General features: G+C 34.7%; 1 protein-coding gene across 2 annotated transcripts in view; it reads right to left on the bottom strand.

Moving 5' to 3' along the window:
- DIAPH3 (diaphanous related formin 3) overlaps positions 1-14,039 on the bottom strand; it is a 256,877-nt gene that overhangs the window by 176,887 nt on the left and 65,951 nt on the right. For both annotated transcript variants that reach the window (XM_054812840.1, XM_054812841.1), the window contains 5 exons: positions 13,827-13,945; positions 13,627-13,691; positions 12,901-13,005; positions 10,070-10,408; positions 8,975-9,089 (listed from right to left, as the gene is read on the bottom strand). In XM_054812840.1, the coding sequence (XP_054668815.1) occupies positions 8,975-9,089; positions 10,070-10,408; positions 12,901-13,005; positions 13,627-13,691; positions 13,827-13,945 (743 nt within the window). The remainder of the gene's footprint in view (positions 1-8,974; positions 9,090-10,069; positions 10,409-12,900; positions 13,006-13,626; positions 13,692-13,826; positions 13,946-14,039) is intronic.

Genomic DNA, 14,039 nt, shown 5'->3' with positions numbered 1-14,039 from the left:
CTTTCACTCAGATATAAACACTTGTTAAATCAGATTAGAAATTCATCAAAAGCATCTAGTGCACAAACATGTAACAAAACTAAAAAGGAGATAAAACCCATGAAAATAGGTGTGAAGTAGGTGTACAGTGTTTTATACCTTGTGTGTGATACAAACACTAGCAAATTAATTCTTGCAAGACCCTTGCTGATATAGGGACAAATATACAAGTTGTTAAAGTGAATATTTTCTATTAAATAAACAAAACTGTTAGATTGAGCAGGGGCACTGTGATGGTCTGCTCTAACTTGCATTCCAAACCTGTTTTTCCATTCCGGTGGTATTTATGGTTTAGGACTTAGGATACTGAGCAGACTTGTTTCCTCTCTCTGGATACATGAAGATAATATCTATCTTCTCTAAAATTTTACTTATTCACATTGTAAAAACATTCTCTACTAGAAATCAATAAAGGAACACTCCTGTTGCTTCTAAAACATTAAGCCCTCAAAGGCTTTTCCTACCACAGTGTTGTGAAATGGGAGTGGAATGCTTTTGTTAGCCTGAATATACCGTCATATTTTCATCAAACATGAGTTGACTGCAGACTAATATTGCATTTTGGGTAGAAATCAGCTATGAAAAAAAAGGTAAAGGTGAATTACAGGAACTACTCCTTCAAGGCACTTCACTGAGGAGAAAGAAAAACACTCAATCTGTTTTGAAGCTGACAGGAAATAATAAATACTCTGTGCGTAGAAGGTAAGAACCAATCACTTAATAATAACACATACGGCAACTCTGCCATAAAGCAAAAAAAAACCCCTAAGTTAAAAAAAATTAAGGTAAAATTTATACTTTGCTTAGGTAGTTACTTACAAGTGCTGTAACAAACTCTTCAAAAGTATCCTTTCACTGTCTGACAAAGCATTTCCTAACTGCACATATAAGTCAAAGTAACCTTTCTAGCAACAAAAGTTTTTCTAAAACTATTTGTAACATCTACTGACAGATTGCCTCTTTTCTACAGTCCTGCCAGAATACTGATCTGATGTTACTGATGATTCTGATGCACTCAGATTAGGGTACTGATGAAGGGAGAATTCATCCTAAGAAATAGTCATAGAAAGAGATTAAAGGGAAAAAGAAGCCACAATTTATAGCTCCAAAAAGAAACAAACTACAAAATAAATGCTATTGTTAGATTACTCCAACCATTAGTATGTTAATGCCCTCTTCAGGTTTTCCATTTTTTGTTTGCCACATATTTCTGGGGTTATCTCAGTATGAAATTCATGTTTTAGGAGTTATTCACACCTCACCTCCTTACATACATTTAACAGTCTGAACAACTGAAGGTTTCTCCTATTCATGGTAGGACATTAAAAAAAAATTAAAATAAATTAAATTTAATTAATTTTCCCAAATTGAGTCAGCTTTACCTGTGCCAATAACAGGTAAGTGATCTCCCTGTCTTTGACTTGATGCACAGGCTTTTCCATTTTATAAGAGAGTGGCTGGGTGGGCATCTGGCTGCCAGCCAATGTCAACTCATCACAAGAATATATTAATTCATGGATTCTTATATATCAATCTGTACATAACAAATATATTTGATACAGATATCTAAATAAGATAAAAGCAGAGATCATTCTATCTGTTTAGAACAGAAACCACTAATAAAGTTACCAGTGATGCAAGAGTGAACATACCATCTCTTCCCTCGATGGAAAGATGACATATTAAAATTGCAAGATACCATTGACATTTCAGTGCCTTATAAGAGTGATTAGTTTCTGTCCCTTGTAAATCCCTATAACTTACTCCTGCACTCTTCAGAAAGAAACTTTTTTCCCCCCTATTTTATACACAAAAAACTTTTAGAATAATTTTAGTTTAAAGGGTAGTTAGGGTGATACTGCAAGGCAGCCAAACTTATATAGCAGGCTTTACTTCTATTTGGACACAGCCCATAACGATAACATTAAAAGGTTAAGTTGAGTTACTCAGTGCTATATTATTAGCAGAAGATACTAGACTGTATTGTTGGTAGTCTTAACAGGTTTGTAATAACAAGATTCTATCAGCAGCACAGTTTTAGCAACTTCTGTGTAAATCCTCCTCTAGAGGAGGAAAGTATGAGGACACTGGGCTCCACCTAATCCTTCAGGGAGCCAACCACAAGTTCTATTCCTTATGCTGGGTAGGCTGTGGCACGTCAAATACAGCACTAAACTAATTTATATTGCTGATTTGACCTTCTTGATAGCATTTACTCTCTTTTCTGGTGTAAAATGTTTGAGACTTGGTTGGCACCATAACAGTTTAGGCCTTGATGGTTTTTCTTACAGAGTATACAGGGGAGGAAAAAAAGAAAAGGAAAAAAGAAAGAGGGAACTATATTGACCTTTTCAAGACAAGTGCCAACAGAGATAGCACTCCCACAGAAGTGCTTTATTTCTGAATAATCAAGTCTGGCAGGAGCTCTGGTGTGATGGGATCAGGCACTGCCATCTCCAATAAGATTAGGATGAAAATCTGTCCCAGTTAATATTAAAAGAGAGAGAGATCATGCAATCTTTCTCTCTTGACTTTACTAGATCAGTTCCCTTTGATATCTAGAAAAGAAAGAAGAGTAAATTTCTAATTTTCCATGCCATTTCCCATTAACTGCAGTTATCTGCATATTGTTAAAATAATGAAGAATTTAGGAGTGGTTTCTCATCTATTTGATCTGCAATTTCTAATCCTCATTTGGACTTTAACACTTTAAACATAACAGTTATGTTAAAAAACCCAACCAAAAAAAAAAAAAAAAACCACCAAACATTCATTGGACAGTTGGATCAAGCTAAACCAACTTATTAACAGGATATTTATAAACCCAGCACACTAATTATAAAGCATGTATTTCAGAAAACTACTACCTTTCTTATATTTTGCAAACATTAAACAAATTATCATTTTGCATTTAAATGCTTCAAAAGATTTCTTTTTTGTTAGAGGTTGCTTTCTTAGTACATTCCATACAACCTCCTAAGTCTTGGAATCACCTTTGGTAAACCACTTCAAGTGCCTGAAGAATGACTTTAAGCAACATGTAGCTGGTTGTCTCGAGTTATCCTGAACGCATAGCCCACACTAAGCCGTAACTACTACAGTCTCACTACATTAGTTACACTTATTCACAAACTTCCACCAACCTATTGATTTATCTTCTCCACACCAGCACTCTTCAAAGTATCCCCACAAACTAAGTACATTTCTTATGGGTGTTTCATTACTTTTCTCCCTTCTATAAGTGACAAGACCAAGCATTTGAATATAAAAACATACCATATTTCAGCAGCGTAAGTCTTAAACATAGTAGCTTGAAGCTACTCCAAGCAAACAGGCACTCTTACATCCATGATTAAGAACCTAATAAATGTCCTACTGGGTCTGAACAGTGATCCCTCCAGCCAAGCACTCTCTCTAAGAGCTACAGTAGGAGATGTTACTTAAGAAGACACTATGCCAGCCCTATCACTATTTATAATCCATTCTCCTCACTTCCCAAAAGAGGAAGCTCCTCTTCCTACCAATAGATCCTTTCCTATTTCTTTTGGACCTATTACCCCTGAATTTGCCTAATGTTCTTTGAACCTGCTGAACTTTTGAAGTCATCGCCAAGTGGTCCCACCAATTCCCTAGCTAACTTCATTTTCAAAAAATTAAGTACACTTCTCAATATCAGCTGAAGGATCCTTTGCAGGAAATTCAGAATTCTAAAAGAGTATGTGAAGAATGTCCTGTTTACATTTATCCAGCTACATTTAATGAGTTTTCCTGTTATCTTCATTTGGGCAGGCCTTCCACATTTTTAGTACTATCCTTTTCCTAGTGATACAGTCTTTAACTTGCCTATCAAGTAACACACATTTTTTACCCCACAGCTTTAGTTGGGCCTTTTCTGAATTACAATACAAAGTTTACTCAAATCTTTAAGATGGCATTTCCAGAACAGCCTCTGGGTTGCTAGTAGGCATGCGTATCTTGCTTGCTTGACCATCTGTCTCTCTCATTCAGTTCCCTGTCCTGAAGTTGAACACCTGTATAATAGATTTACTTGGATTGTTCTCTCCTGGTACAACATTAAGACAGTGATCATTCTCTCCTCCTCTGACGTCCTAGGTCTTGTGCATGACTCAAGCCCGTTCCCAGAACAGTTTCTTTTCACATTGGTTACAAGAATATCGTAGGCAGTCATTTGTTACATCCAAAGCTTTTATCTTCTCATAACATCCTGATAAGGAATCGATTCAACCGATATGCAGGTAGTTGAATCTCCCACTTCATTGCCACAAAATTTGCAGCTTCTCTAATCTCACTTAACACTTTCTCATCACCAACATCAACTGATCAGAGAGCTATTAATACAGTACAATATTATATTATTAGAAGGAATTTCCATTCACAAAGTTTCGCATGGTAGGCTTCTTTTCCCGCCACAAGATTTTCATGCTGCTACGCTTCACGCTGTCTTTTATGCAAAGTGACACTCCTCTGCCTGTACGTCTAATCATTCCGGCAAAGTTGGCAGCATATTAGCATCATACACCAGTGATTATTCTCCTTCCACCAGGCTTCCAACACACCTATCATAAAGCATTGATCATTTGATAACAAGCATTTTTGTTTGTTCATCTTATCTTTTAGGCTTAAGATAGTACAAAAGAACATAAAAGGTTTGCTCCAGCTCTGCTGCTCAGTATTTCACATACCAGTTAACTTTGTCATATATTCAGTTTAATGTTTTCAAAGAACTACAGTAAGAAATTCCTTTGATACCATTGTTGCCAAAAAGGCTTTTCACAGATTTTCTTCACTGATCAGCACCCATGAGTATAATCCTGATAAATTTTAAACACTTGATATTTCTTATTATTTCATTCTCTTTCAAGGCTCTAACTACCCTTTATACCAATCCTTCTTTTTGCCTTTAAAAAGTTATCAGAAAACCAAAGATCATTCATGCAAACCATTCACAATCATCATCTTATTTTCAGAACTTCTCAATTACTTTTTTTTTTTTTAATCCCTCCTCCCCTTCCCAGCCAGGGAGAGCATTGTGGAGCGTACCTTACTTCTACACTGATGTCTAAGATAGTGATTTCACTCCTCACTTTTATTCTTTCTGCTGCTGTCACAAAGCTAATGATTTGAGGGTTCCAGAATCTTTAGTTTGTTTGTCTTGGGGCATCTCACAATAAACTCTCAAGTTTTCTTGCAAATATTTTAAATGTATGTACACTTTTCAGTCACAATCAAATCTTTTCTCAAGTATTCACACTGAAAATATTCCATCCACACATTGATTTGTATTTCCAGATTCTGTACTAATATTCTCCTCCCACATTCCCTGTGAAGCAGTAAATCAATATGGTTTTACGACAAAGGAGTTGGTTTTCCATTATGCCCACGCCTACTTCTTTCATATATATATGTAATCTTACATTTCAAGATTATAAATTTATTCTGAGACAAGAATAAATTCTGAGTCAATAAATAAATTATATTTTGTTTTCAGTAAGTTGCTACAAGAATATCATCAGCATTTCATGCTTTGATACTTCTTATTGTTCCAGCTCAAAGTTTTAATTTTTATAAAAAAATGTTCCTTTCACAAAACAGTTCAATTTCTGGGAAGTGACAAAACAGGTATATAGCAATTAAAAAAAATGAAAAGAAAATACTTTATACCACCCATTGCCCTTACATGGACTCATCATTATCACCATCATCATCATCATCATTATTATTAAACAAGCAGCACAGTGAAAACATTTCCTCCAGTAAGTTACCAAAACTGCTGTCAGTAGGTCAAAGAAATTATTATTTCCCTCTACTCCCCTCCTCTCTCAGGGAGAAGTATCTGAAGTACTTTTTCAGACTGGGGCTCCCCACTTCAAAAAACTACATAGATATACTGGAACGACTACAGTGGAAAACCATCAAGATCATCAGAGGGCTGAAACATAAGACTCAGACAGAAAGGCTAGAGAGCTGTCAGTCCTGAGAAGGATAAAGGGCAAGAGAACTCTTACTGCCGTCTCAAACTGCCTAACAGAAAGCTACAAATAAGAGGGAATTAGATTCTTCCTGGAGGTGCACAATGAGCAACAGGCAACAGACACAAGTTGAGACAGGAGATATTCCAAGAAGATGTTATGAAAAAAATTTCACCACAATGCTGACAAACACAGGAACAGGTTGTCCATCCATACATATCAATCTTTAGGGATACCTCAAACTCAGCTGGACAAAGCCCCAAGCAACATGAACTAGGCTGACGCTCCTTTTACAAAGGTGATTTGACCAAATGACCTCCAGAAGTCCCTTCCAAACTAAATAATTCCATGATTCAAGAACATGTCTCTGACATCTCCAGACATCCTCAAAAAGAGTGATTTTTTTTCCTCCATGTATAGTCTTTGCTCCATGTTACTACTCACTATTTTTCCTACACTCTGAAGCTAGACCCTCTTTTACTTTTTTATTCTTGCAGTAATGTTTCTTTCATACCTCCATAACATCTTCAGTTATGTCAATTGCTTCAATACCCATTCAGAATCAACATAATTTATAACTTCTGTACAAACATCTGCTAAAGCTTCAAATCTATTCTATACTGTTCTGTATTCCTTTTTCTAGTAGAAACTCCTCTATGGATTATTTGCATACACATAAGACTTCCTCTTCTGGATCAACACTGAAATACTTTTGGCACATCAGCTGGCAAAATGCAGCAACTGAACATATGAGTACTTCAATCTGATTTTACTTAATCAGAATAAAATTCACTTAAAGCATCATTGAACATTCTGGTCCCTGCTTCCACAACTAGATACCTCTTCTCACACAATGACTTCAATGAAAAGAGTGCATAAGCAGACCCTTCAACAGAGTGGAAACCAGCTCATTCTTTGCATGCCATCATTTGGCTACAGAATCATTTTCAGCTTCTTGTCTTTCTGGGTTTAGAGACAAAGCTTTACAAATAGTCAAGGACTGTTCCCAAATTGAGTCTAGTGAATAGCTTGCTGATTCTACTTTAAAAAGCATGGTGTTAAATCTCTTCAAGACTGAGAAGTGAAGAAAACTGGATGTCTCCAATTTCTTTGGCAAGTTTTGTTATAATCAATGTTACATGTAAGCTACAAACAAGCATGTCATGAGAACAAAAGCAGTTACTCTGCTGACCTTTGTACTAGAATTCATGCTGTTAACAAGAGACACTGAGATGCCTACTTATGTGTTTAAGCATTCATGCAAATTTCAGTAAACCACTCACTTGAACAAAGATGAAATTTAGTTCCATGTTGCCCCTTAGACACTCACTTGCTGTTCTAAAAATCTTTAGTGTCTCCTTTGAAAAATTAAGATGATGGCACACTTATATCACCCATGTGAGATGGAAGAGATTTCAAAGCTTAAAAAAAAGATTAAGCGGTAAGCTCCAACTATGAAAAAAAAAAAAATTGCCCCTGCAGGCTATAGGCTTTTAATTGTGTCTTTCGTGTTCATGCCCATGTTATCCCGTCCCCCACTCCATCAGTCTAAAAGTATACTTGACTGGTTTTTCAACTGTAGATCAAACAACTCTTCTCTATTAGGTTTTGTCAAAACAATGTATTCAGTTCATTCAGTTAAACTTTGAAGGGATGTTAATCTTGTTAACTGTAATGTTCTTGCTGTCTGTGGAGATTCACAATCCTCTTCTGAGCCATTAACATGTTTGGCCTGAAGATCATCTTGTCTCCCAAATTTTACTGTTTAATTACACATAGGAAACAGTATATCCTCCAGTGGCTTTTAAACTTTCCAACTTATTAATTCAGGAAACATTCTTGGGAATTCTCCTAACATTATAAAGGCACCACAATTATGTCTTTGACTTATTCTAATAGATTCAAGCAAAAAAGTCTATGGTATGTGAGGTTTTCTTGCCTTTTTATCTTTGTACAATATTCTTACTGTTGTTAAGCATCAACAGTAACAAACCGTAATAATCAACTCAGTAGAAATACTGCTAGAGCATAAAAAGTCTGCTTTGACAAAAGTAGAATAAAGTTCTTGGTTATAAAAAAAAATATTGCATAATGCACACTAAAGCATACAAAACCAAATAAAATGGAGAAACTTGAGAATGTCATGCACTATATTAAATAAAAATATCAAAGTGAAATTTGTAAAACAAACTAAAAATATAATAATGCCTTTTCAATTTGAAAAGGAATTAATCATTGCACCCCTTTGGCTGTCCCAAAGTACTAAGTCTCTGATACCAATCAAGGGGGAAGGTAAGGGGAAGTCTCAAGAAATAACAATGGAAATATAGACATTTTACATATGGGGCAGAATAACCTAAACTACTAGTGAGACAACTTACTTCCAGAAAGGAAGAAAAGGTTTAAAGCCAGGAATACTTTCAAATACTGTGTTCTTCCACAAGGCTTTAAAAGCTGAAGAAGCTAAGCAAAATATCAAAGGAGATCAGTGTTCCCACATGTTTATCAGAAAGTAGAAAGTTTCATTAAAAGACTCTCCTCCTTCCTGGAACCAAAACACATCAATTATCATATGCATTCTGAGGGTAAACACATCATCTTCTGGACTCTAGATTAGGTCCCAGTAATTTACTAAAGTGTTCTGACAAAATTTTATAAATATTTTTTTCAAATGTGACTGAATAAAAGCCTGTATTATCTGGAAGCACGTCTTGGGTGTTTTTGGTAAGGTTTTCCTTATAGGTCACACAATTTTTGTCACCCTTTAAGTAAAATAGTTCAATTTTACTGCTTTAAGCAGTCTAGGATTTTCAAACTTTTTTCTTCACACTTTCCTCTTAGAAACCAGAACAATAATGTTATATTCTGAATTTTTTCATGTAGTAGTTAAGCCTCAAGAATTTTAAAGATCTCTCTAAAAGCTGAAAATTCAAGCAATCACTTACCCCTTTTTTGACAACAAAATGTAAGTTCCAATTTGCAAAGCATGTCAGCATTCTCATACTTGTCCTCTTCCGCCTTAACCCAAAAACAGGATTCTGTCATTTCCTGAGGTCTGATCTATAAGCAAGAGACAAAACAAAATTTTATTAATTAAATTATTCTGATACTATGTAGAGACAGTGTTCTGTAGAGTCTAAAGCAAATTAAATACTTAAGAGCTCTGTAAAATACTTGAACTTTCGGTATGTAACTCATCTTTAGAATTGTTAATATATTTCTGATTGAAGATAGTAATGCTTACAGTAAGTGCTTTTGGACAAACTTATTTTAAAAATACAAACCAATACAGACAACAAAGTCTGTTATCCAAGGTCTAAATGTAGCAAATTATCTTTGGTCTAAATTTAAAACTTGGGTAAACTTTGAATACTCTCTGAACACAACTGGTTTAACTAGATATTAAGTACTTTACTTTTTAGATTGTAGCTTTGATTGCTTTATAAAACTCTGAAAATCTTTTTATTGACTTATTTTGGTCTAAATAATTGTTTCCAAAACTCAGTAGATTGATAGTCCTGGTATACTTGATCTTGTCATAATGTAGAAGAAAAAAAAAAAATGAACTCTGGGGTTTTTTTTAACTATTAAATTTACATAAGCACATTTACCCTAAGGACAAATGGAGAGACCCACAATGCTTCTTCTCACAGTCCAGACTAGAAAGATGCAAGACACTTGTTTGGAAACTGTATAGTTACCAGTATAGTTCAGTGACTGATCCAATGTAAACACTTTGCTAAAAGACAAGGCACAGTAAGACCCAGGAAGCATGCTGGTATCAAGGGTGTATTATTGTAGACCAGAACTGACTTTTCCAGGCATCTCAGAAAGCAAAGAGATACTTGCCCAGATGATTCATGAGTCAGTGAAACGTAGTTTTTGGAAAACAATGAAAACTAAAGGCAGAAAGTATTCATATCTTACATAATTTTAACTAATGTTGTAATTGCTCTATGTAGTCTTACTCCTGACAATGCTATTTACTCTAAGCTCTATGAAAGATTTTACATCAATTGTCTGCCATTAATCAGTATTACCTTGGACCAGTTGAGCCTTTTCATGGTAACCTCAGGTCTGAATTCTTTTTTAGGCTTCATTCCAAACGGCAAAGTACATGAAGGTGGAGACCACTGTGCTCCAAGCAAGCCTGGTAGAGGTGGTGGTGGAGGAGCACCACCAAAAGCCAGAGGAATTCCCAAGCCATTCAGAAGTGGTGGAGGAGGAGGGGGAGGCGGTGGTGGTGGGATTGCTCCATTAGAAGGCAGTGGTGGAGGAGGAGGAGGCGGCAGCACTCGATGTGGTCCTGCAGCTTCCAGTGGAACAACTGATGCATCTCCACGTGTTGATGGCAGAAAACCAGGTGGCAAGGAGCCATACTGATAAGGAAAATATTCTTAGTCAGTTTCACATTTTTTTTATTGACAAAACTCCAGAGCATCACAGTTGATAGATTAAATCCAGCAAGCCAACTGAACGTGACATTTTTCTTGTACAGGACAATCAAATATGAATTATAATATATTATAATATAACACGCTTCTGATTTCATAATTGGAAGCCTCAATATTTGTAGCGAACGTTCAGACCAGAGGGCGCACACCAAAAATGAAAAACTGAAATACTATATCCCATTTCTTCTATTTCATTGATCATGATCTAAGAAGTGTCTGATAGGTACCTTGATGCAATTTTATCTAGACTACCACAGTTTAGCTCAAAATAAAAAAAAAATAACATCCAAGTCTCTAGTGTTCTTTCTTATCCTAGAGATTACACAGAAATATTCCAAGGACATAACAGCAGAATCTGACAACATTAATAATTCTGTTGAAAAATACATGTTTTCCAATATAGAAGCACTGTCATTCTACAGAATTGAATGCACAAAGTCATTATTAAAAAAACCTTCCAAAAGATACAGGTCTCTTACAGTGCTTCATTAAAACTGCAGACATATAAAACTAGTGGCCATTGTATTTGTTAAAATAGGAAACATTATCCTATTATAACTAGGCGGATAGGAAAAGTAGTAACACAATATTTTATAGTACTTAAGTGGTTTTGAAAACTATATTAACAATTCATAAGATACCACACTGATTTCTTATTATATATATTAAGGAGATCTATATTGTATTGAGATGGGCTTATTAGCACTTCATTAAGTCTAAAAAAATACATTTATGTCTACTATTTTAAGAACTTCTATCATAGGTCTTCAAAAGTTAATAAATATGTACCTGACAAAAAAACCAAAAGAATAAATACGCTATATTTGCCTACTGGTGATACTGATTAATACTGGTGATAGTATTAATCAACTTTTCAACTGATAATTATGAGCTGAAACAGTCCATTTTATTTTTAAAAACAGAAAGGAATACAGTAGGCAAAGGATTTCATTTTTTAAAAGGAAATAGCTGAATATCAATACATACAAATAAATAAATGCACAAGAGTATTATTGTTTTGAACTTCTGAACATATGCATTGTTTACACTAACAAGTAGACACTGAACAACGAGGCTCTAATAACAAAAGAAATACATGAACAAATACCAACTACAATAAAAGAATAAAGGAACCAGACCAGGAGAAAGATAGTCATAACAGGCAGAAGTAGCCATGCTAAGTAGCAACTGATGCCATATGGAAACCAAAGACTCCTCTTAAGATGGATTTAAGACTAAGAGTAATAATTTGCAGTAATTAACTACTTGATATGTACAAAATATTTCAAGTAACATTAACAGTGGGATAATTCATAGTATGATAATTTGTGAGTATAATCATATGTTATGCTCACTGCACATTAAAAAAAGCTATATTTAATACAGCGAACAAGAGAAAAAATAAAATATCCAAGAGAAAACCTATTTCGCTCACAAAAAAGTACTTAAGCATGTTTTCAAGATACATACATAAAAATACTTTCTTAATGGATGAGATACAGGTCTCACTAAAATTATGTTTTTAAAAGCAACAATTTTTGTAATTGCTATTTTATAAAGCCTGTTTGACTTTGACATTAACAGTTAATTCTGACTAGAAACCTGAATTAGAATGACATTTTCAAACAGACAAAAGCAGTGCTAAACTAATTTTCTTCACTAAGAAAATTAAACAAGCTCAAAATTAGAAAAAACTCCTCTATGATCGAAACATATATTTTATCACCTTCCTATATGCATGTCTTCCCAGTTCTGTCTTTCATTAGCCATTTTTAGATTGTGCCTCTTATTCCAGGAAGTAAGACACAGGAAAAATCACTTGGTCACACAGCCTCCTTATACAGATTTTAGAGCTGAAGCAGTTACAAGTTAACTCAAGTATTACTCTCAAAAATCTCAACTACTCCTCTCCATTACTTTTTAAAATATCTATTTATGCTTGAAAATTGAAAAATTATCAGGAAATGGTCTTATCCAGCCACAGGTTATTTCTTTCACTGCTGGATATCCATGGTAAGGCTTCAGCAAAGCAAACTGAGTAATGAATAATTTCCTGAGGAGGGATACAGATCACAGTGATGAATGCTAATCTAAAAGCATAAGACTTATTACCCTATGTGGTTAATTACTTTGGAAATATATGACACTGAAAGTAAAACCCAAATGAAACATAAGAAACTAGTTTAATTAACAGAGCTCGGGCACAAGAAGGATGATTTGGGAACTGAAATAGCTAATTAATGTCACACTACAATTCTTTGTATAAAATAGATATAAGGGAAACTAACAGTCAGTAATAATCAATAACAGGATTCTTTGAGAAAACCCTCAACTGCACTATAAGAGTGTGCAAAAGATGCAAAATGAAGTCCATTTCAAAAGCAATACTTCATACATTCATTTAAGCTGTCCTATACCTGTGATTTAAAAGCTTGTAATTCTGCTTCAAGTTCATTGATTCTTTCTTCTTTTTTTTGCAGCAGGGCCTGGGTCTCCTGATGAACTACAAAATCTTTTTCAAACTAAGAAAAAAAGGAAAAAAAAGAAAATTGTTGATACAAGTCGCTCTGCATAGTTTCCCTAGATTCCCATTTTTTCTTTTTGTGTTTCTTAAAACTCTCGTGTCAACAATACTAAGGACACATACAACATATCTGCTGTTCTAACCTCCATGTATGCACTGAGTGGAAGTACCATCTCTGTTACCACTACAAGCCTTTACTATATGAAATAGCATAAAGTACTTAATGTATTTTAAGTTGGACTTAGGCTGAGAAGCTTGAAAAAATTATGTACAGTAATACAGAGTCCGTAGGTACAAGCGAGTCAGTTCTTATTCTCCCACTGTTTATCTTGTTGAAGAAACTGATAGCTGTTCAAATAAAATATCCAGTTGATTTTGGGGACTTTTGTAAATGAAACCTTAAAATAAATAGCAGAATGACTCTCAGTTAAGGTTAACTACTTTATACCACTTTGCTCTGCTTCCCAGTCCATAAGAAACATCTAAATTCCTGCTTAAACATAAGAACAAAGAGTAATTTGAAGTTAAAAACCTTGCAAATTTCAGTTACACTATTCACAAAGCTATTATGCCATCCCTTGTGTCCATCTTACGATCACGTAACTTAAAAATAACTTACTTTTCTGGAAAGTTCAGAAGCCCTCTCTTCACATTCTTCTAATCTTGCTTTATCTACACAAATATCTTGAAAAAATTAACAAACACAATTACACATATAGAGGGAACACAAGATTCTTAATCAGATATACAACTTTAACTTGGGTTTTGGAACATATAAAGAAGTACGATACTGTGTTCGTTTCCAAGCATAGTACTTACCTACTAAGTGGCTGAAGTTTATATCTAATCTTTTACGGTACGTGAAATCTGGGTCTGTTCCATTTCGATGTAACACTATCTGGGACACACACTCTTCAATTAATTTGAAATACTGTGGACTAAAGATAGAGATGAGTTCTTTTGCAGCATATTTAGTTATTAATGTATACTTAAAATCATGTCTATGAACACAGTAAAATTTGGACTGACTTA

Source organism: Grus americana, chromosome 1 (assembly GCF_028858705.1).
Source record: "Grus americana isolate bGruAme1 chromosome 1, bGruAme1.mat, whole genome shotgun sequence".
Classification (NCBI taxonomy): domain Eukaryota; kingdom Metazoa; phylum Chordata; class Aves; order Gruiformes; family Gruidae; genus Grus; species Grus americana.
This window is presented reverse-complemented; position numbering and strand designations above follow the sequence as displayed.